The 23,849-nt window shown below is 43.7% G+C and overlaps 1 protein-coding gene across 1 annotated transcript in view; it reads right to left on the bottom strand.

Annotated features, from left to right (window-relative positions):
• Window positions 1-3,687, bottom strand: part of SMIM13 (small integral membrane protein 13) — a 29,600-nt gene extending 25,913 nt beyond the window's left edge. The window contains exon 1 of the mRNA XM_082730185.1: window positions 3,071-3,687. Coding sequence (XP_082586311.1) covers window positions 3,071-3,146 — 76 coding nt within the window. The 5' untranslated portion in view covers window positions 3,147-3,687. The remainder of the gene's footprint in view (window positions 1-3,070) is intronic.
• Window positions 3,688-23,849: the final 20,162 nt, after the last annotated feature.

Below are 23,849 nucleotides of genomic sequence, written 5' to 3'. Positions count from 1 at the left end.
GAAAGGGAATAGAAATATATATTTGTATTATAATGTTACAGAAATATAATGGAAAATAACTATATCTCATGGAATAAGGGCAAGTACTAGTCCATAAAATTTTTATTTCAGAGACAGAAAGATGATAGCTAGATTAACAGATGTAGAAATAAACAGATATATGTAATTTATATACTTAAGAACATACTGGGAAAAATGTATTTCCTATCCAAGACTGTGGTCCAAAAACATTTAACAAAATATTCTAGTGAGGGGCACCTGAGTGGCTCATTCGGTTAAGCGTCTGACCCTTGGTTTTGGCTTAGGTCTTCATCTCAGGGTCATGGAATGAAGCCCCATGCTGGGCTCCATGCTCGGTGCTGTCTGCTTCTCACCCTCCCCTCTAACTTTCTCTCTCTCAAAAAAATCTTTTTTAAATAAATAAATTCTAAGGGATGAGAAGCCAGGAAAAGATAAAGAATTAAGCACTATGGGACTAAGGTTTTATTAGACAGTAATAAATGACCTTTTCCCACCCAAATGTAGCCCCCTCAAGGTCCTGGAAATCTTGCCTCCAAAATTCCTTAGAGACTTACCTATCCCTAACCCCTCCCAACTTCAAAGTATATGATGGAGCACACTTCCTAACCCCAGTGCAGCTCTTTCTGCCCACGGGTCCTGTCCCTGTGCTTTAATAAAATCACCTTTTTGCACCAAAGACATCTCAAGAATTCTTTCTTGGCTCTTGGCTTCGAATCCTAATGTCTTTCCTACATCAGGAAGGTAGTATGAAAACACAGTGTACAAAAGCCAAGAGAAATACTTCATAGAAGGAATGTTCACCTGTACAGAATGAGTATGAGAGGTTAAATACAATTAGGACTAAGTGACCACAGACTTGGTAATATCAAGGCCAGTTGTTACTGACCTTGACAAGGGCCACTTCAGTGAATGGTGAGAGTGGAAAGCATTTTAGCATGGACGAGAGGCAAGAAAAGTACACACAACCAAGACTCACAAGAGAAAGAAAACCTCCTGAGAAACCTGAAAATTTAGAAGGCAGCACTGACTGTGTCAAAGGGCCAGTCACTTCCACATTAAAGTAGGTAAGGAGTTTCTCGGGGCAGGCCTGCGTCACAGGTTTCTAATCTCCAACCTGACTATACTTGGACAGGGCTTTTAGAGAGTTAACTAAGGTTAAAAGAATTCATAAGGGTGAGGCCCTAATCCAATATGACTGGCCTCTTTTTAGAAAAGATTAGGGCACAGGCACACAGAAGAAAGACTACATGAGGACACAAGGAGAAGACAGTCATCTTCAAGCCAAGGAGAGGCCTCAGAAGAAATCAACCCCGCTGACACCTTGCTTGATCTTGAACTTCTTGCCTCCAGAAGTAGGGGGACATACATTTCTGTTGTTGTATTTTGTTACGGCGTACTCACAAACTAACACAATGCCTGAGATTCCCCAGTCTCAAGTCTAGTTAGAGCCTTCCCTCCACTCTCCAAGCCCCAGGTCCAACCCAGTCAAAACATGACACTACACCATCATTAGCTCTCCCAACAAAACAGTGCTTGAATTACTTTCTTCATAAAGCTATTAGCTCTGGACCTTTCCAATCAAAATAAAATGTGTTTTACTTACCACGCCTCACCTCTCATTCCACAGTATTATCTGAAACCAAAGGCAAGGCATTTTTAGAAAAATGAGTAAAATCAAAGTTAACTAGCTATTGGGAGCTGAGAGAACAAATAAGATGTTAAGTAGCAAAGGGGAATTTGGGTGCCCCAAAGACAGATTCGGCAAATATTCTATACAAGGCTGTATGGTCTACATGCCACACAGATCCCCACCTCCAAGCAGTTTGCATCCTCCTTCCTCACAGGCAAACAAATCACACAGATCTGGTTTTCCTTACTTTCAGCATCTTACATATCTACAATTAGCCCCATATCCTGCCGTCACAAGCAGGAAACAGAGAAAGGTGTTCAATTGTTTTATCATCAGAAAAGAAAGGCTGTTAACTCTGGTTCCTTCCTATGGCAAGAAAATTTAAAATAAACATACAAGTACGTAAACACAAATATATATATAATAAAATGCAACTGTAAATACAAATATATATAAAACGCTTTTGCGTAAGTGCACACATCCTTTCCAAACACAGCTGATACTGAGCAGTTAGTACATTAACCGTGAAATGAATAAGCCCTACAGTACTTACTTTTATTTCTGACAAATTACTGCATCGAAGGCTGAACTAGCCTCCAATACATACTGGAATTATGAAAAATGAAACTCACTGACACCGGGTTCTCAGTACTTCCCAAATTTTCACAATCCCTCAGTCACTCTGCTCAGGGGCTTGTGGTTGTCAGTTATTGTATATAAAGAAATCAAGAAGATCTAAAATAGTGCTAATATTACCCTGAAAAAGTTTTACATCCTCCTATCCTGAGAAAGAAAAGAAAAAATCACAGCAAACAAAATAGCACCATAATTACCAAACAGAGTTCGGTTACCTGACCCTGGAAGTTTAATATCGCCGGTGTTTTTAAAATTCTGCCTCCCCTCGACACTGCTGCCTGGAATTCAGTTTAAGCCTGAACTCGAAGTAAACAATTTCCCGGGCGCTTCCAACCCAACTCTGTCCCTACTCCCTCCGATTAAGTGAAGGGAGGGAAACCTCTCATGATCCTCAGGGTCAGAACCTCTGAAAAAGGAAAAGGAGTCACCAATCCCTTCACCTTCGAATACAGGCCAAGGTTAAAATCTGGGCAGCCAGGGTTCCGAACGGCAATCAGGGGCAGACGCCGCCCGTGAAGCCGTCTCTGGCTGAACCCCGAGTCAGGATGCCCAGCCAGGGATCCCGCTCCTTCCCTCTCCGGGATGCCGGCGGGCCTCTCCTGGGGAAGGGACACGTCTCCCCCGGCTCGGTCCTTAGCGCTAGGTGGACAGCAGACGATTTTAAGACACTTGTCCGTCCACGCCATTAAAAACCAAAACAAGAAACCGAACAAGTGAGCACCCGAGTCGCGCGGGCGTGTGCGCTGGCGTGTGGACGTGCCCCGCGGCGGATGCCCCACTCACCGCACACCATCAGCAGCAGCACGATCACCAGCGTGGCCACGAACACCACCAGGGTCAGCCCGATGTTGTGCCACATCTTGGGGGGAGGACGGCGGTCGGCGCCGGGCTGCCGAGCGGCGGGCGCGGGCGGGCCGGTGGCGCGGGCTGGGCTTCAGCGGCGGGCGCGGGGGGCTGCTGGGCGGCAAGGGCGGCGGGCGCCCCCTCGGCAGCGCCCCCAGGGGGCGGGACGGGGGCGGTGCGGGGGTGGAGGGGGCCCTCCTTCGCTCCCGGGCGCGCGGCAAGGCGCGACGCAGGGCGCCCCTACCCCCTCATCGCTCCGGGGAGTCGGGGACGCGTAGCCCGGAGACCCCAGCGACAGCCGGATGTGCTTCCATGGCGGACGCCGCGCGCCCGTGGACGGGAGACAGGGCGAGCACAGAGACGCGCGGCGGCCACTCGGCCCTCGTCGCTGTCCGCCGGGGCGGACGAGGGTGGGAGGTGGGAGGCCCCTCAGCTCCCTGAGACAGCGGCTAACGTCTCCCACGGCGGCCGCCGCAGTTTCTCGACCCCAGTCCCCTCCCCCAGCAGTAGCTCCGCACCGAGCACGCCCACCGCTCTCCTCCTCCGCGGCGCAGGGCCCGCTGGGAGATGAAGTGCAGAGCCCAGTAGGGACTACTGGAGGCCGCCCCGCGGGGACTACAACTCCCACTATGCACCGCCAAGTTGGACGCTTTGCTTCTCCCTCCCTGTGCCTTTGGTTTTTCTGGAGCCACAACCTCTGTCTACCGACTGCGGTTTGCTGTTCTCGGAACCCGCGTTAATTGGCTGACTGTGCTGCGCTGTGCGAAAGCGCCCTGGTGATTGCAACCATTAACCCACACATGAAGTCGTTTTGTTCCACGATCGACGGAGCAGCAGGAGGGAAGAAAAGGGGAGGCAGCTGCCTGGAAAACTGGTTGCATGTGAACCTAGCCTATTGCTGGGGGTGCATGTTGGATACTTGGGCTTTTGAGGAAATACTCACCTCCGTGCCAAAAAAGCGAGCCAGAGGCACGGAGTCTCTCTTTTCCTCCCGTAACAGATGTTGGTCTGTGTTTTCATATTTCAGAAATGATCCGCGAGGGACTTAAGTACATCTGCTTAGCCCTTAATTCGCCTGAGTTGTAAATTCAATTCAGGGACTTAATTGAAACCAAGCTGCCCATGACCCAGAGCTGAGGATTCTGCCGCACTGGCTTGAACAAATCACTGTGAAACAAGACGAGTTAAATACTCTCAAGTACTCTATCTCTACCTGCAATCAAAACTCTTCAGTTCCGCCAGATTATATTCCTTCGTTAAAGATGTGCCCCAAGAAGAGAGGATAAGTGTGTAGCAAGGTACCGTAATAGCTTTCCCGTTCTCCTATGTCTCCGTTGCTCCCTGAAGTACCTTTCTGTTCTTCTGCAAATTCCTTTCATTTGTTCTCTGTCTCCAAAAACCAGCCAACAAAATCTGAGCAGGAATCTCTTGATTTCACAAATATATCTTGGCCGTAATCCAGCTGCCCCGTAAATTGTATTCCCTAAGCAGCAGTATTATGAATAAATACTGCGTATGAAAATACATTAAGGGATAATGACTGCAGAAGATTTAATACAGGGTTCCTATGAAGAGAATGAATCCAGTGCAGTTGTGATATATTGATCAAAAAAGTTAATTCTGTTGCATAAATGAAACACGTTTTATTAAAGCCCAATTGAATAGTTGAAAACAACAGCAGGAATAATTTTTTTTAAAGATTTTATTTATTTATTTGACAGAGAGAAATCACAAGTAGATAGAGAGGCAGGCAGAGAGAGAGAGGGAAGCAGGCTCTCCGCTGAGCAGAGAGCCCGATGCAGGACTCGATCCCAGGACTCTGAGATCATGACCTGAGCCAAGGCAGCGGCCCAACCCACTGAGCCACCCAGGCGCCCAGGAATAATTTATTTTAAAGCTTCTTATCTACCCTTCCATTCCCATGTATTGAATATGTAACAGAGGCCCGTTTTCTAAATGCTAAGGATACAGCAGTGAATGAGACAAAGGTGTTTATACTCAAGATGCTTATATTGGAAGACTGAATAAGCATAACTAGGGAAATCTCTAACCACTCATTCCTGTAATGAAAACAAATGGTAGGGGCCCCTGGGTGGCTCAGAGGGTTGAGCCTCTGCCTTCCGCTCAGGTCATGATCTCAGGGTCCTGGGATTGAGCCCCACATCGGAGTGTCTGCTTGGCAGGCGGCCTGCTTTCCCCTCTTTCTCTGCCTGCCTACTTGTGATCTCTCTCTCTGTCAAATAAATAAATAAAACCTTTAAAAAGAGAAAACAAGCAGGAGAGCATGACCAAAAAAAGGGGGGGTGTTATTTTATACTGGGGGGATCAGAGAAGGCCTATTTGAGTAAGTGACATTTAATCTGAGACCTAAAGGGTCCAGCCATGGAAATACCTAAAGAAAGAGTATACCAGGTAACAGCAGCAGCTAGAGCAAAAGGTACAAGGAGCAAACAGCCATTCCTCTAGGCCTTGGTAGTGTTTCTCAACATTTCAGAGCACCTAGGGAGATTTAAAGATTACAAATGGCCAGAGCAAATGACTCAGATTCTCTAGAGGTCAGTCCCAAGCACACACTTTTTTTTTTTTTTAAAGCTCCCAAGTGGTTCTAAAGTGCACCCGTGGTTAACCACTGCTCTAAGTTGTTGAGTGGTCTCTGGACCAGCAGCGTTAGGATCCCCTGGGAACCTGCTGGAAATGTGAGTTCTCAGGACTTACCCAGACCTATTGAATCCAAAACTCTGGGGTAATCTCAGGAAGAAAGGAAAGAAGGGAGAAAAGAAAGAAAGAAAGAAAAGGAAAGGAAAGAAAAAAGAAGAGGAAAGAAAAGACAAGATATGTTGGATTAGGGTAGTAATCAATGGAATGGTGTCAAGTGGAAAGATTTGGGGTAGGTTCTGGAAGGAGAATCCCATCAGGATTAGCTGATAGACTAGGTGTGAAAACAGATGAGGGAAAGAAATAAAAAATGACTCCCAGGTTTGTAGTCTGAGCGTCTAGGGGAAGGGCTGTGCCCTATCTTGAAGTGTGAAAGACAATGCAGTCATCTCCCTAGAATGCTTTATGAACTTCTCTCTTTACAAACGATCCTTCACTGTCCAGGTAAAGAATGTGGTGACTGTGGTGAAGTCCCATAACCAAGAATGAAAGTCTTTTAATTCTCAGAAGTCCAAGGGCTTTTCCACTAAACCCATTATGTCTCATCATTTGCTATATGAGCACAGATCATGTTTCCAAGGATAAATTCTGTAAGGATTTTCAAGGGTAAGGTCTTGAAATTACTCTCAAGCTATGATTATTTCTTGAGTCTACTTACTGTTCTCATCCCTGTATAAAATGCCCCACCACCCTTCTTTCTGACCTCAAGCCTACTAATCCTTCAATGTCTGTCCAGTTTCCTCCTCAGTAAGACCTGCCAGCTTCCTATTCATTTGTCTGTCCAGCTCCTCTAAGCCAGTGGCTCCTGGCCTTACCTGTACATGGGAAGCTTTAAAAGCAGATTCTCAGGTTTCATGCCAGGCATGTGAGAGGTGGGCAGGAGGGTATAGAGAGTTTCTAACTGTTTAATACTCTCTAGGTTTTTAGAAGCACTAGTGCAAACTACATTCAGAAATTAATTAGGTACCTATCTTGTGATATTCCTTGGATTACTTTATGTTATTTATATTTCACACATACATATATATCATTTAATATATATATATATATACACATACACACATATATACACACATTATATATGTACACACACATGTTCTGATTCTTAGAGGACAGCATTTCCTCCTCCCCTGCTCTTTCATTCCGTAAGGGAAGAAACTCAATTGGTAATGTCTAGACTCTCTGTGCTCTTTTATTCCCTGTGTCTTTGGTCTGGGGAAGAGTAACTTACCTAATTAGTGCGTTTAGGAAAAATAAAGTGGGTTTGCTCAACTTGTTTCCTCCCACATTCCTCTTGGGTGTGAGCTGTCCTAAGCCTCTTGTCTGTGTAGCCTTTCAGCGAAGGGAGGGCCCCACTTGTTCAGCATTGCCTCAACTTAGGGTTTAATTAGCAGGCCTGACTGGCTCTCACATTATTATATGTTCTCTGACCTAGTCTTTATTATTAATAAAGGTGACATTTGGCCTCCATGTGTCTTACTCTTTTTTTTTTTTTTTAATTTCTCAACTGGGCAACATTATTCCGGGTTCCCTTTTAGCAATTCCAGATAATTAAGATAATTAAGGGAAGAAGCCTTGCATTCAGCATTTATGTAGTACCACATAGTAGGTGCTAGTCGGATATTTAATGGTCGAAATATTTGATCTCAAAAGCCTGGAAATAGCCCTGAATTTGTCATTTGATCTCTAAGTATTATGAGAAGAATTATGCTACATGTACTTACTGGTTACATAGGAACTAAAAAGATGAGATTCCTGCCTTCAAGGAAAACACAGTCCTAAGGTAAGTTTTTAGCAAATACTACTTTGTACCAGGCACTGTGTTTGCCAGTAGCAATACAAAATAGATCAGATATGCTCTCTTACAAAAAAGAACTCAGACTGGCTTAGCCTTTTTCAACATTGACTCTTCTGAGCGCCATAAAATCAGTTGGATATGTCATGATCAGTACTTTAAAAAGTAGAATAGAAAAAAAGATATCACTGTGTATTATAAGTACTAGGGGCAAGCGCTACTCATGAAATTTGTTTTAGTTATCTATGTGTGTGTGTGTGTGTGTGTGTGTGTGTGTGAAAGAGAATTGAATTACAATGCAAAATACATTCTCTGTAGGTTTTAATTTTACAAAGTTGAAGACCTACTGTCTAGCAGAGGAAGCCAGACGTGCATATAAGTGAATATATTGAATATTATTGTAGTGGTAACAGGCATTTTACAGATGAGATCAAGGCTCAGGGAATATAAAAATTTGGGAGGAGGTAATGGGTAGAGCCAACATTCAAACCGAGATCAGTCTGATTTAAAAGAAAATTTTATTTCCATTGGACCACAAGACTGATGGTAACATCAGGCTAGTTCTTAGGAAAAGGGGGAGATATGGGAAGAAACATGGGCAAAGTCTTGAAGTCATTATAATATATTTTGTGAGTATACATAAGGGTGGGTCGGGGACCTCAAGATTCCATGGACAATATACAATTCCTTTCAGTTCTAATGAACTTGGAGTGGAGGTATAATATGGTGCTTGAGAACTCCTATTCTGTAATTAGACTCTGGATATAAACCTGACTTAGCTGAATTAGTTCATCTCTCTAAAAGTTTAAACCACTACCACATTTGTAAACATTTATAAAATAGGCATATTATCAGTCCCTTCTTTGGAGGGTTGTTTTGAGCATTTAACGAGATGCTATAAAGAGTTTGCTTAGCATAGTACTCTGCCCTTAGGAGGTCTTCAACAAAAGTTAGGTATTAATTTTAATAACCCAGGGTATTCTAATATAATGGAAGGAACTGGATTACAGAATTGGTTTCATTCAGTTCATTTTTACTTACTTTGGAAAACAGTCTGTTAGTGTTTCACCAGAGAAGTAGAACCACCATGTCCGGTATGGAATAAGGGAATTACTCTAAGAATTAAGGGCAGTTGAGTGAGTGGTGGACCGTCTATGCAGGCAGCTGCCTCCATGTCTAGTGTTGATCCTACAGTTGCTAGACTGGCAGATGAGAAGGAAAGTTGGATAGGAAAGAGAGCAAAGGGCAAACGAGGACCAGCGAGCACAAGTGGTACCCAGAAAGACTAACTAGTACCCACGTCTGCCTCTCCCTGGGCACCACAAGTGATGGTAGGAAAAGCTGGCGCCCCTCATTATGGCTGTGCACACGCTCTCAGTCCAGGACAGAAGAGGATGTTGCTAGGAACTGGAATGTCTGGGTGTCCAGGGGCTACCATGACAAAGTACCACAAGCTGGGGGGCTCAAACCCTGGGAAATGTATTCTCTCACAGTTCTGGAGGCCAGAAGTCTGAAGCCAAGGTGCTGGCAGGGCCACAGTCCTTCCAAAGGCTCGAGGCAAGAATCCTTCCTCACTTCCTGGGGTGGCTGGCCAGCCTGGGCTTTCCCCAGCTTGTAGCTACATCACGGAATCTCTGCCTGTCTTTCAGTGAGGCTTTTTTCCTACGTGTCTGTCTCTCCTGTGTCTTCAGGTGGCTTTCTTATAAGGACACTAGTTATTGAATGTAGGGTGTCATCTACAAGGGCTACATCTGGATATTCATTTGAATATACAATATGATTACATTTGCAAAGACCCTATTTCCCAATAAGGTCACATTCTGAGATTCCAGGTGGACTTGAATTTGAGGAGGGGGGGGGGATGACACCATTCAGCTCAGCAGCCCAGGAACTGGGGTTGGATGTTTCTCCATGACAACAGGTGGGGTAACGGCAGGTCAGACCCAGTGCGCCTGGCACCTCCCGCAAGCCATTAAAACATTTTTTAAAATTGGCAGCTGCTTCATTTCTGCCTCCCAAATAGCATCCAAAATGTCTCTGTTGGCCAACAGTGATCCAGAAACATCCCAGAAAGGAAATTCTGGGGAATCCCAGCTTAGCTAAATTGACATAGTACAAAGTCATAACTCAGTAAGTCATTGAGTACTTTTTTTTTTTTTTTTTTTTTTTGAGAACAGGGAAATAATGGAAATGTTTTAAATACATTTATCTGGGACACCCGGGTGGCTCAGTCAGTTTAGTGTCTGCCTTTGGCTCAAGTCATGATCTCAGGGTCTTGGGATCAAGTCCCAGAATCAGGCTACCTACTCAGCAGGGAGCCTGCTGCTCCCCCTTCTTGTGCAAAATCTCTCTCTCTGACAAATAAATAAAATCTTAAAAAAAAAAAAAACTGATCTGGGGGTGCCTGGGTGGTTTAGTCGGTTAAGTGTCTGACTCTTGGTTTCAGGTCAGGTCATGATCTCTTGACAGCTCCGCACTCGGTAAGGATTGGGTTTGAAGATTCTCTCCCTCTGCCCCTCCCCGCACTTGTTCTCTTGCTCTCTCTCTCTCTCTCAAATAAATAAATCTTATAAACAAACAAACAAAAAACCATGATCTGGCAGTAGAGTGGAGGAGCGATTGGGGTTGAAGGGGATTGAAGATGTTAAGAGATCATGGGCATAACCTAGGAGTCCCTAAACAGTTTTTGATCATGCTTTTGGTAATGTAGTATATGAGCAAAATAGGGCCAACACTCTGGCAGAATACAACTTAATAATCTGCATTGAGAAAATCTGTAAATGTCAAAAAAAAAAAAATCCAAAAACCTGATAAGATAATGAAGAATGACCAGTCCAAGATCAGAGAAGAGACAGACTTGGAAATCCAGAATGGAGCACTAGCATTTAAGGGCTCCTTTACCCAGAGATGGCTCCAGAGGTCCTGAAGAGAATGCTGAGTGGCTGGGGCCACCACTCTGGGTGGGCGACGGTGGAGTCCCTGGCTCAGGGCTAGAAGACTATCAGGAGCATGGAGCTGAGACACCAGAAAGTCAAACCATAGGGTAAGGGGGGAACCAAAAATAAACAGGCAGTCAGCCCGGGTCAGCTTTGCCTGATCTGGCTGACCCAGAAAAGTTCAAATCCTGAAATGAGATTAGAGAAATCCCCAAGGCCTGGCAGAAACAAATTAAGAAACTCAACATTCTTGGACTCAAATTATTTTTACAAATAACTTTTCAAACACAACTTCCAGGGCATACTCAAGCTATTTTCCCCCTTCTATGGCTTACCTTTTTTTTTTTTTTCTTTTTTAAGATTTTATTTATTTGACACAGAGACACAGCAAGAGAGGGAATACAAGCGGGGGGAAAGGAAGAGGGAGAAGCAGGCTTCCCACCGAGCAAGGAGCCCGACGTGGAGTTCAATCCCAGGACACTGGGATCATGACCTGAGCCGAAGACAGATGCTTAACCACTGAGCCACTCAGGTGCCCCGCCATTCTTAGTTTAAAAAAAAAAAAAATTAGCTCTCCTTTAATACATGTGTATGTGCTTCCAAAGAGAGACGAGATAAAATATGTAAGTGTTAAACATTTTATGTCTAATGGCTAGAAAACATTTTAGTATCACTGTTTCATTTTCTAGGGCCACTGTAACACAGTACCACAAACTGGGTAGCTTAAGATGTCAGAACAGCATTTTCCCACAGTTCTGGAAGTCAGAAGTGCCAAATCAATGCATTGGCTGGGCCATACCCCCTCAGAAGCCTTAAAGAAGAATCTCTCCTTGCCTCTTCCAGCCCTGGGCACACATTAATTTGAGGCAGCATAGATCTAATCTCTGCCAACTCATCACATGACTGTTTTCCCTCTGTGCCTCTGCCTTCTCTTGTAAGGACTTGTCGTTAATTTAACCAATGTTTATCTTCAACAACATTTTCTCCAAATAAAACCATTATGAGGTACTAGAGGTGAGGATTTCAAATGATCTATTTGTGGGACACAATTCACCCCCATTAACCATCACCAAACAGTCCTCATTGCTACAAAAAATCTTTTGAAAACGGTTAATGCTTTGAGACTCAGCAGCTCCATGATCTAAGTTCACTGTATCTTATAATTAATTTCAAGTTTGTCATAATTGTAAAAGATGCCTCAAAAAAGATCCAGATGAAAGCAGAGCATCTCGGCCTGACTTTCTGAATTGTGATCCACATTTGTCAGTCCCATCCACTTGGCATACAAAGATTTTCATAAATATTCAGTTAGCAAATTTCCATCATTCCTATGCTTGTTGTTCTTGAACCTTCATTGGAAGATGTTGCCTTTTTATCATTTTTACAAGTAAGTAAAAAACCCATGAGGACTCTGTTTGGAAAATTGTGGACAAGTGAAAAAATTCTGGTTTCAATTCTGTGTGTGACACAACTGGGTAGTTTTTGACAATTAAGTCGTATAATGGTGGACATGTTTTCAAAATGTCATCTCCGTAGCATGCATTTCTTTTAAAAGTAACTGCTTTCTCCTTTATTAAGATATCCTCTTTATCTTGAGATAATAGATTAAATGTGGTTATTTTTCCAAACCATCAGCTACATACTATGTTATAGAAAGCTAGTTTATCATTTCATTGCAGAAAAGACCAGCAAACCTGGTATAGTTGGCTTCCGGGATGGACACCAATCTACCACCCTTATTCACCCACCTCTCAGTGCCATACACTGTGGCTCCAGCCGTAGAGATAGCGTGGCCACATCCGAGGACTGATCCACACAGGAACACAAAGATCTGGCCATCTGAGCACAAGTCAAGACAGCTCCAGAGCTCCCATGAGGTCAGCTGCAGAGTCACTGGCCTGCAGTGACTTCTCCCTCTGATGCCTCCTGCCACTTTCTTTTCCTACCTTTTCCTCTGGTTGAAACCAAGGGCACAGCCTTCATGATAATCATCTTACAGGCTGTGTCTCAAGGTTTCCTTCCCATGAACCCAACCTGGACACCATCATTTAAAAGGAAAAAAAAAAAAAAAAACAAAACAAACAAAAAAAAAACTTGATGATATTTCATGAAGGAAAAAACCAGAAAACTCTTGTGTTACAAAAGATTTGCTGGCCATTTTGGTGATGACATATTATTTTAAAGTCTTGCTTTTTACAAAAATTAAGCCTGTAGAAAACCACTCCTAGCAAGGAAACAGCAGTGCATAAAGATACACTGAGAGTGGATCCCCTGATATGCCCTCAGGATACTGGCTGTTACTCTATTTGTATTAGTTACTATTAGTATTAGTTGTTACTCTATTATGTATATAGCATAAGGACAAGTGAGGCCCTCAGGGTCAATCCTTATAGTAAATATTACCTCTTTTTAAAAAATATTTATTTATTTGAGAGAGACAGAAAGAAAGAGAGTGAAGCAGGGAGGGGCAAAGGGAGAAAGGGAGAGAAACTCAAGCAGACTCCTTGCTCACTGTGGAGACTGATGTGGGGCTCAGTCTCATGACTGTGAGATCATGACTTGAGCTGAAACCAAGAATTGTGCACCCAACCAACTGCGCCACCCAGGCACAATGCTTACTCTCTTTTTAAGATAAAAATATGCACCTTCTTGTATTTTATTGTTATGTTTTCAGCATTTTTTCCCATCCTACTCATCTGAGCAAAAAGCCATAAGAACTGAACATAGGGCATAGCAAAGGATGGGCAGAAGGGGCCCAACACTAGGGAGACAAGATCCATGAGTTGTCTATGCTCCTGAGGATACAGAAAGAGCCACTGATAACTTCCAGATTGTTAGCCCAAGTGACTGAATGGATGTCAGCATCCTGAACAGAAATCTTTGACTTGGGGAACAAGGGAACATTTGCCATGCTGGCTTTGGAGCATGATGGTGGGAACTCTGGATAAAGATGTTCAGCCAGGGGCGCCTGGGTGGCTCAGTGGATTAAGCCGCTGCCTTCGGCTCAGGTCATGATCTCAGGGTCCTGGGATCGGGTCCCGCATCGAGCTCTCTGCTCGGCAGGGAGCTTGCTTCCCTCTCTCTCTCTCTCTCTCTGGCTGCCTCTCTGTCTACTTGTGATTTCTCTCTGTCAAATAAATAAATCTTTAAAAAAAAAAAAAAAAAAAAAAAAAGATGTTCAGCCAGAAGATCTCCAGGGGTGTCTGGATGTTGTGCATGAGAGTAGTCAGGCTTTGTTGGAAATGTGAAAGCTAAAAGAGGCATGAAAGTCTGAGAAGAGAAGGGGAAGGAATCTTGAGAAAAGAAGAGAAAAGTTTGGGGGGGTTAGATCCAGCAGTGGCGTTAAGGATATGGTGGAAAGACCTTAGGTCCTATAGGGCTTCCAAGCACGTTATCCCCAAATAGGCCACTTTGGCATATTGATATTTTGAATTAAAGGCACATGAAAAAAGCATGTACAGGGTAGGCACTCAGATCTTCCTTTTTCTTTATGAAAGCAGAAGAGAAAATTCCCAGGCAAAAGGATGTCCTCCCAGTACCAGGGGAAAGGAAGCCATCCCTATCACCAGAGAAGAGAGTTGAGGTCAAGAGAAATCTGAACAAATAAACGTGGTTTAACGAAGCCTGATCTTCTAGACACTTTTCCATCATCAACTGTCTGGCCCCAAACTCTTTGTCTTGTCATATTTCTACAACTAACTGCTCTTTGTCCACACTGGATGCTAACTGCTTCTTGGGGTCTTCCTTTTTCTCACAAAGGCTCCCATGTACATGTAAAATTACTAAACAAAATTTGTATGCTTTCCTCCTGTTAAACTGTTTTATGTCAGTTTGGTCTTTAGACCTATCTGGAGACCCTAAGAGAGCAGAGGAGAAATTTCAACTCACCTACAAGCCTCAAGGTGACCTTAAGAAAGCTGCAGAAGTGTGACTGTGGGCTAATGAAGTCCAAGGCCAGGGCATGGGGAGGCCATGGGGAAGGAAAGGAGAGGATGGGTTCAAGAGACATCACTAAGAAGGGCGAACTGTGTGGGTAAAAGGAGTGAGGAACCCGGGAGAGGAAAAGAATTCAAATTTTCCCTCTAGACATTACTTGGGAAAATATCTTCATTTCAGATACACTGTCCCCTACTCTCATCCTGACCTCCCGGAAATCCACATAAGTATGGTTGAATTTTTAGAAGTGGGTGAAGTTATAGTTAGGCACTGAACACACCCCAGCTTCTCTATGGCAACTAACACAGCTAACTATAGGAACAGATTTTTATCTATGCAGATAGCAGCAACTGTCACAAGCAAGAACGTGCCTATGGCTGATGTTCATTTCCTTCCTTGGTCTCATCATGACCAATAGAATATTTGACTTTATAGATTACCAGATTAAAAGATTATATTGTGGGAGTCTGGGTGGCTCAGTGGGTTAAGCATCTGGCTTTGGCTCAGGTGATGATCCCAGGGTTCTGGGACCAAGTCCCACATCAGGCTCTCTGCTCAGCAGGGGGCCTGCTTCCCTCCCCCCTCTCTCTGCCTGCCTCTCTGCCTCCTTGTGAACTCTCTCTCTCTGTCAAATAAATAAACAAAATATTTTTTTAAACTTTTTTTTTTTTTAAGATTTTATTTATTTATTTGACAGACAGAGACCACAAGTAGGCAGAGAGGCAGGCAGAGAGAGAGAGAGGAGGAAGCAGGCTCCCTGCTAAGCAGAGAGCCCCATGCGGGGCTCGATCCCAGGACCCTGGGATCATGACCTGAGCTGAAGGCAGAGGCTTTAACCCACTGAGCCACCCAGGTGCCCCAAAATATTTTTTTTTAAAAAGGCATTTATCAAGTTTAGCTGAATGATCCAATAAATATGGGGAAGAAATCCAAAGATGAGGAGGATATCATTCCTATCATTTTTTTACAGTTTCGTGGAGAGAGAAGTGTGAAATGTGTTGGGTAGAAATGCAGATCATATGTTACGGAAGTAGAAAGAGAATTCCTTCTGAGAAACTCAGAGAAAAGCTCCCCCAAAGAGGTGGTTTTTCCCTGGTCTTTTAAGAATGATTGGCATTTCGGGGCACCTGGCTGGCTCAGTCAGTAGAGCAGGTGGCTCTTGATCATGAGTTGGATCCCAAAGTTGGGTGTAGAGATTACTCAAACTTTTAAAAATTATTGGCACGTCTATAGGTGGAGAAAGAAGAGAGGGAAAGAAGAAAGTACATTTCAAATGAGCATAGGGGGTCTTCTCAGGGAACAATAAGTAACCATAGAACCCACTGAAAGGTGTGATTGGAAAAACAGACAGTACCTAGCATGGAGAACTCTCATGTCAGGTACCCGGTTCAATTCTAGAGTCTAAGGGAGATGACTCTTATTATATCCAGTGTTATTACCCAATAGGAATCATTTCATTTTGTGACACAGAGCTGATGGTGTCCTGCTGATAGCATCTACCCTACCCACCCCCAACCCCCATTCACCAGCCCCAGCATTCTTAAGTCCAAGAGCAAAACTCCCTCCCATGACCTTGGTCTGACCCTGCCTCCTGTCCCTCCCCCCTCTCCCTTGATCTCTTTACTGGAACCTTGTTGTCTTTCATTTCTACAACCAGTCAGGCTCCCTCTGAATATGGAGTGTTACACCTGTTGCTTGCCGTTCCTGAAATGCCCTCCCACCTCCTGGCCACCCCGCTCTTGCGCTCGTTGGCACCTACCCGTTGGCCTCTGTTCATCTCAGCTCGGTCACGGCTCTGTGACTTAGCGCATGTCCGTTGGCTCTCCCCGCTGCATAGTCCCAGGGAACTGTATCCTTTGAAATCACATGTTGCAGTTCATAATTAAACACTCATCGATCGCTTCATTTGTTGGAAAGTCAGCTCTGCAATAAGATTGTAAACTCTCAGAGGACAGATTTAACATCCCTTTCGCTGAAAATGGAACTCCTGCCCTTAGCGCTGTGCCTGTCCCATAGTCTGTTGAATGACTAGTTGGGAATGGCATAATTTGTAGTGGGATTTGGCAAATAACTCAGAAGACATTATGGAGGGATTGGAAGCTCTTAAGCCCTAGGTGAGCGTGGGAGGCAAAGGGTGTTGCCAGGGAGAGAATATGGTATTACAAATGTCTAATTTTCACCAGATGTACTTTTACATTGTGAATGTGTAAATTATACTCATGTTGATGACTGCATGTGCGTCTGCATTTCCTTTGCTCCACGATTTGCAGAAGACACCATTGATAGGTGAATAGTTTGCCAAAAAGGCAATTGTTTAAAGGAGAAATTTCTTTTAGTAGAGTGTAAATAATATATTCTCCAGAGCTTTTATTTGAAAAGCACAAGTCAGAAAGATCACAGAGGCAGGAGTCACCATACCAATCAGAGGCACACATAATTTCTTCAGCAGAGGGTGCTAAAATGTAACTTTGGCGCGGGGAAGCTTGCTTAGCAAAAGTTTGTTTAGTTGAGTAATACACTTGCCTGTTCTAACTCTCAAGGATAGCAAATATATCTGAAAAGCGCTAGTCTTGTAGAATATGGGCACAAGAGGTCTTAAGAACAAAGTCTAAAAGTTTTCTCAATATCAAATACAAGGTTAATTTCCTCTGTGTTGTCTTGTCGCTTCATAACATTTTTAATGTTCTAGGGAAAAAAAAAACCTTATTATAGGGTGCCATATTGTATATGTTATATAACATATAACACAATATATATTATATGTGTGCCATACCTTATGCAAGTTACCAGAAGATTGGACAGTGAGCCTTTTTGGAAAGCTTGGCAAAATTCTCTTCAGTCCCTCAAATTTGTAGAGGGTGTTTTATCACACTCATCAAGCCAAAAACTTTTTGAAGGCTATCCTGCAGGTTATCTGGAGGCTCATTGCTTTTATCCTCAGAAGCCTTTAAGAAACCCTATGTATCAGTCAAGCGAGGCTGGGTAATGGTGCCATAACGATCCCGGGGTCAGAGACTTAGCACAGGTTTATTGCTAGCTCATGTTTGTGTCCATTGTGTTGTTGTCCTGGGGCTCTGCACAGTGTTGTCATTATAAGGGGAATCTGGTTGACAGAGTAGCCACGACCTTGAAAGTCACCAGCCACTGTAGCAGAGGGAAAGAAAACCTTGGGCGGTCATGCATTGGCTCTCAAAGCTTGTCTGGAGGTGGCATCTGTTATCTTTGCTCCCATTTTCTTTTTTGAAAGATTTCATTTATTTATGTGACCAAGAGAGAGCATACACACATCCAGGGAAGTGGCAAGCAGAGGGAGAGGGAAAAGCAGCTCCCCGCTGAGCAGGGAGCCTTCCCCCAACCCCCCAAAGAGCTGGTTTTCAGGATCCTGGGATCATGACCTGAGCCGAAGGCAGATGCTTAACCTACTGAGCCACCCAGGTGCCCCATTTGCTCACATTTTCTTAACCAAAGCAAATCACATGCCGTGTCATCTAATGCAGAGTTTTGGAAGTAGGATACGTGCATAGGGGAGGAAAATCAGAAATATTGGGTAGATAGCCTTAGTCACTACTACATACTAAAAATGTTGTAGTAATAAAAGTCACTGGAAATAATTTAGCAACAATGACTTTGAAGTTCTTTGATCTTCCAAGTACAGGATGGTAGGCAGTGTTGTTAACTTTCCTAATTAACTGTAGGAACTGCTAGCACGGATCATTAAACTACTTTGCTTTTGGCTTTTAATTTTAAAATCATTGTCCCATATGCTTTGGAGGGCAGGAGTGGATACTAGTAGATTTACTTCTCTACTTAGGGTTTGCTTTGATTAATATTAAAACCTGTCTTTTCTGAGAACACAATTGCCACTGTAGCTGGGAGGAGATGGGAAAGGGGAGGAACCAGGCTGGGGGAAAAGGGTCCAGGCAGTTAGAGGCTAACCTTTTGCAGCTGATGGTGACAAAATAGAACGGAAAACTTGCTGCTCAGCTATCCCTTCTCACTTAACCTTCTAGAGCCAGAGAAACAGGTTTCTCTAATAAAGATGTAAAATGAAGTAGTCCTTTCAAGAGCTGGAAAAAGGAGGTCTGTTTCCTAATGTAACAGACCTAGAGGAATCTCTGCCAGATCTGCCAGGAAGCAGAGGGTTTGACTGCCTCCCGCAGTGACAGCCGTCACCGCTCACCAGGAACAATCCAGGGTTATAATCAGGTTGTAATCAGAGAGGCACAAAGCTAGTTATCCAGGGAACCCAGGCTCTCCAGCCAAGGTGGAGCTGGCAAGTTGCCTGACCTCAGCAAAAGCTGAAGGATGCTTTAGGTCAGAAGCAAGCTGATAAGATAAACGGCAGCCCAGGCCACAAGGAGCACAGCCACTCATAATCCTAACACAATCCTGGGCTTTTTAAAACAGCCCAGGAGGGGCACCTGGGTGGCTCAGTTGGTTAAGAGTCTGCCTTTTTCTTTTCTTTTTCTTTTTATTTATTTTTTAATTTTTTTCTGTATTCCAGAATTGTTTATGCACCACACCCAGTGCTCCATGCAATACGTGCCCTCCTTAATACCCACCACCAGGCTCACCCAACCCCCCCACTCCCTTCCCCTCCAAAACCCTCAGATTGTTTTTCAGAGTCCATAGTCTCTCATGGTTCGTCTCCCCCTACAATATCCCCCTACTCCCTTCTCCTCTCCATCTCCCCATGTCCTCCGTGTTATTCCTTATGCTCCACACATAAGTGAAGCCATATGATAATTGGCTCTCTCTACTTGACTTATTTCACTTCCGCTCCGATCCTGGGGTCCTGGGATGCAGCTGGGAGTCTGCGTCTCCCTCTCCCTTTGCCCCGCCCCCTGCTCCTGCGCATGCTCGCTTTCTCTCTCACATGCGCACACTCTCTCGCGCAAATAAACAAAATCTTTTTAAAAAGGGAGGGGGGAGATGAGCAAAGAGTTGATTAGCAGTTGACATGGATGATGGAAAGGGGGTGGAAGCAGGTGAGGGGTTAGCTCCCACCCACCTATGCTACAAGGTGCTGAGTTGCCGGGAAAGCTGCAAGCTGTTTCATACATGCCCCCAAATCAACAGGGGGAAACAAAGGCTCCAAGAAAACGTCAATAGAATGCAGTATTATACTTCAATATTCATCGTCTTTACTCTCCAGCTACCTAAACTCTGCTGGCTAATATCCTACTACTCATTCAGGGGCACTGAAGCTCCTATGTTCTCCAAAAGTTTTTTCAAATCTCCCAAATTCGAATTCTTTTTCCCTCTCTGTTGTGCATCACTTCTCACCGGTAGCTCCGGGGTGGCCCGCACCGTGGCCCACTTTTCATCGCATCTGCTTGTGTCCATCTCCTTCGCTCTCGCCTCCGGATTCTGAGCGTCTGCAAGGCAGTAATCAAACAGGGTTTATCTGCCAATTCTGCCCAACTCCTACCCAGTTCCGTGAACGCAGAAGGTACTCAATACAGGCCTGCTGGTTTAGATAGACCACATGGACCTTTACGGTGGCATTCCGTTTCTGTCTGCAACCTAAGAAATATTTTGAACATCCATAAAAGTGCCACAATCAGAATTAGAATTCTGTGTTATTGGGCCTCAGCTGTTTATTATGAACTGTGCGTTCCTAGGCAAATTATTTCATTGCTTGATCCCTCAGGGTTCTGTTTACAACATGGGGATGTGATGTTGGTACCTAACTTGTTGGCTTAGTGTAAGGATTAAATGAGATAATATATGCAAAGCACTTGCCACGTGCCTGGTTTATACCAAGGCCTCAAAGGGCGGCATTAGGATCATATGCAGTACCACAAGCGCTGGTGGCCCCAAGCACAGAAGCCATGAAAGTCAAAAAGTACACTGTTGGGGGGAATGCAAGCTGGTGCAGCCACTCTGAGAAACAGTATGGAGGGTCCTCAAAAAGTTGGAAATAGAGCTACCCTACAACCCAGCAATTGCACTAATGGGTATTTACCCCAAAGATACAAATGTAGTGATCCAAAGGGGCACATGCACCCGAATGTTTATAGCAGCAATGTCCATAATAGTCAAACTGTGGAAAGAGCCCAGATGTCCAAAGACAGAAGAATGGATAAAAAAGATGTGGTATGAATATACAGAGGAATACTATGCAGTCATCAAAAATGAAATCTTGCCACTTGCAACGACACAGAGGGAACTGGAGGGTATTATGCTAAGTGAAATAAGTCAATCAGAGAAAGGCAATTATCATATGAACTCTCTGATATTAGTAATTTGAGAAACAAGGCAGAGGATCCTAGGGGAAGGAAGGAAAAAATGAAACAAGAGGAACTCAGAGAGGGAGACAAACCATAAGAGACTCTAAAGCATAGGAAACAAACTGAGGATTGTTGGAAGGGGTAGGGGAATGGGCTGGTTTGGGTGATGGACATTGGGGAGAGTATGTGTTGTGGTGAGTACTAGGTGTTGTATAAGACTGATGAATGACGGGCCTGAATACCTGAAACAAGTATTACCCTGGGTGTGGAGTCTGCTTCAGATTCTCTCTCCCTCTCCCCTTGGCGCACCCTCTTTCTTTAAAAAAAAAAAAAGTCTAGGTTGGGATTAAGGGAAGTCGGTGAGGGTTCAAATAAAATTTAATTGGTTATTGGTTGATAATTATTGAAAGTGGGAACTGATAATTATTGAAAGTGGAAACAACTACTTGCTGCCCATTCTTTTGAAATTTTGGAGTTTTCCACAAATATTCAGCTATTCCTTCCCATGGGTCAGTTTTCCCCTGGGAAACAGTGTCTGGGGAGAAAATTCTCTGTGAAGGAAGGAGCACCAGGCAGTGGGAGGAGGATTCACTTGACCATGGATAAATATTGGTCAGTTTTTATTCCATTTGAAGTATAATGCCTGCATTTTTTATTCCATTTTTATTTTATTTTATTTTAAATATTTTATTTATTATTTATTTGACAGAGACTACATGTAGGCAGAGAGGCAGGCAGAGAGAGAGAGGAGGAAGAAGGCTCCCTGCTGAGCAGAGAGCCCGATGTGGGACTCGATCCCAGAACTCTGGGATCATGACCTGAGCTGAAGGCAGCGGCTTAACCCACTGAGCCACCCAGGTGCCCCCTATTTTATTTTTTAATTCCATTTGAAGTACAGTGCCTGCATCTTTCATATCCTTAACAAAGATGGCTTCATAGCAGCTGTTTTGTATGTCTTTCTGGAAGTCACTGATCTCTTCATCACTGTGTCTACCAGTTACAGCTGGATGAAGATATTTCTGTCGTTCCATAGAACAAATGCAAGGAAGAGAGGCATGTGAGTTTCTATGCTTCTTCTTTGGGTTGATGAGTAGCTTTCTCCTGAAATCTTCCTGGCAAGGGAGCCAGAGGAAGTAAAAAAAAGCACTGAAAACTCCTAGGTAGTCACATTAATTAACACATTTTCACAACCAGTTTTGTTTTTGACTAAGGCTGAATGGCAGGCTTCTGATTTCATCTCACAAAGGAGTCTCCTCTCACCGAAGCCTTCTGTGTGCATAATCAGCTAAAGGCCAGAGAGCAGGGACTCTCTTTCTTTCTTTTTTAAAAGAATATTTTATTTAAGAGAGAGAAAGCACATGAGAGAGGGAGAGAGAGAGCACAGGCAGGGGGGAGGCGGAGAGGGAGAGTGAGAAGCAGACTTCTTATAGAGCAGAGAGCCCGATGTGGGGCTCGATCCCAGAACCCTGGGATCATGACCTGAGCCAAAGGCAGATGGCTAAACAACTGAGCCACAGGTGCCCAGGGACTCTGTTTCAATGAAGGAGAAAGCTAGTCCTTCCTTTCTTCTGCTATAGTATACTTTAAAGTTTGAATGGAGGAAAAAAATGAAAGTTTTCTTTTTTTTTTTTTTTTTATTTATTTGTCAGAAAGAGAGAGGGAGCACACAGGTAGGGAGAGCTGCAGGCAGAGGGAGAAGCAGGCTCCCTAGGATCTTCTGCCTTGTTTCTTAAATTACACATAGGAGTGAGATCATATGATAATTGTCTTTCTTCGATTGACTTATTTCACTTATTATAGTACCCTCTAGTTCCAACCACATTGTTGCAAGTGGCAAGATTTCTTTCTTTTTTTTTTTTTTTGATGGCTGAGTCATATTCACATATATATATATCACATCTTTATCCATTCATCTGTAGATGGATATGTGGGCTCTTTCTATAGTATGGCTATTGTGAACATTGCTGCTATAAACATTCGGGTGCACATGCCCCTTCGGATCACTACATTTGTATCTTTGGAGTAAATATCCAGTAGTACAATTGTTGGGTTGTAGGGTAGCTTTATTTTTAACCTTTTGAGGAACCTGCATACTGTTTTCCAGGGTAGCTGCACCAGCTTGCATTCCCACCAACAGCATTAAGAGGACTCCCCCTTCTCCAAATCCTTGCCAACATTTGTTGTTTCCTGACTTTTTAGTTTTCAAAAGATGGTTCTTTGAAGAGATCAATAAAGCTGGTAAACCTCTAGCCAGAATGACCATGAATATAAGACAGAATTCAAATTACCAATATTAGGAATGAAAGAGGGAATATCATTGCTGATCCTGCCAACACCTAAGGGACAAGAAGGGAGTATGATCATGTACAACATTATGCTGATAGACTTGACAATTTAGATAAAATGGATGAATTCTTTTCAAGAGACACAAATTACCAGAGCTCCCTCAAGAAGAAACAAAGGACTGAATGGTCCTAGATCTTAAGGAAATTGAATTCATATTTGTAATTTTTCTTTCTTTTTTTTTAAGATTTTTAAAAAATTTATTCATGAGAGAGAGAGCACACAAGCAGGGGGAGAGGCAGCAGGAGAAGGAGAAGTGGACTCCTTGCTGTGCTGGGAGCCTGATGTGGGGCTCCATCCCATGACCCAAATATCATGACCTGAGCCAAAGGCAGACACTTAACCATCTGAACCACCCAGGTGCCTCTGAAATTTTTCTAAGAAAGAAAACTTTGGGCTCAGACGGGTTCAATGCTATATAGTACAAAACAATTTTTTTTTAAAGATTTTATTCATTTACCTAACAGAGATCACAAGCAGGCAGAGAGGCAGGCAGAGAGAGAGGGGGGAAGCAGGCTCCCCACTGAGCAGAGAGCTGGATGTGGGGCTTGATCCCAGGACCCTGAGATCATGACCTGAGCTAAAGGCAGAGGCTTAACCCACTGAGCCACCCAGGTGCCCTTATACTGCAAAACATTTTAAAGAAGAAATAGTGCCAGCTCTACACAAAATCATCCAGGAAATAGAAAAGAAGGGAGCACCTCCAACTTATTTAATCAAGCCATCTTTATTCCTTTTTTTTTTTTTTCTTTTTAAGATTTTACTTATTTATTTGCCAGAGAGAGAGAGAGAACACACAAGCAGGGGGAGCAGGAGAGGAA

This window comes from Mustela nivalis (genome assembly GCF_964662115.1).
Source record: "Mustela nivalis genome assembly, chromosome: 5".
Taxonomy (NCBI): Eukaryota; Metazoa; Chordata; class Mammalia; order Carnivora; family Mustelidae; genus Mustela; species Mustela nivalis.
This window is presented reverse-complemented; position numbering and strand designations above follow the sequence as displayed.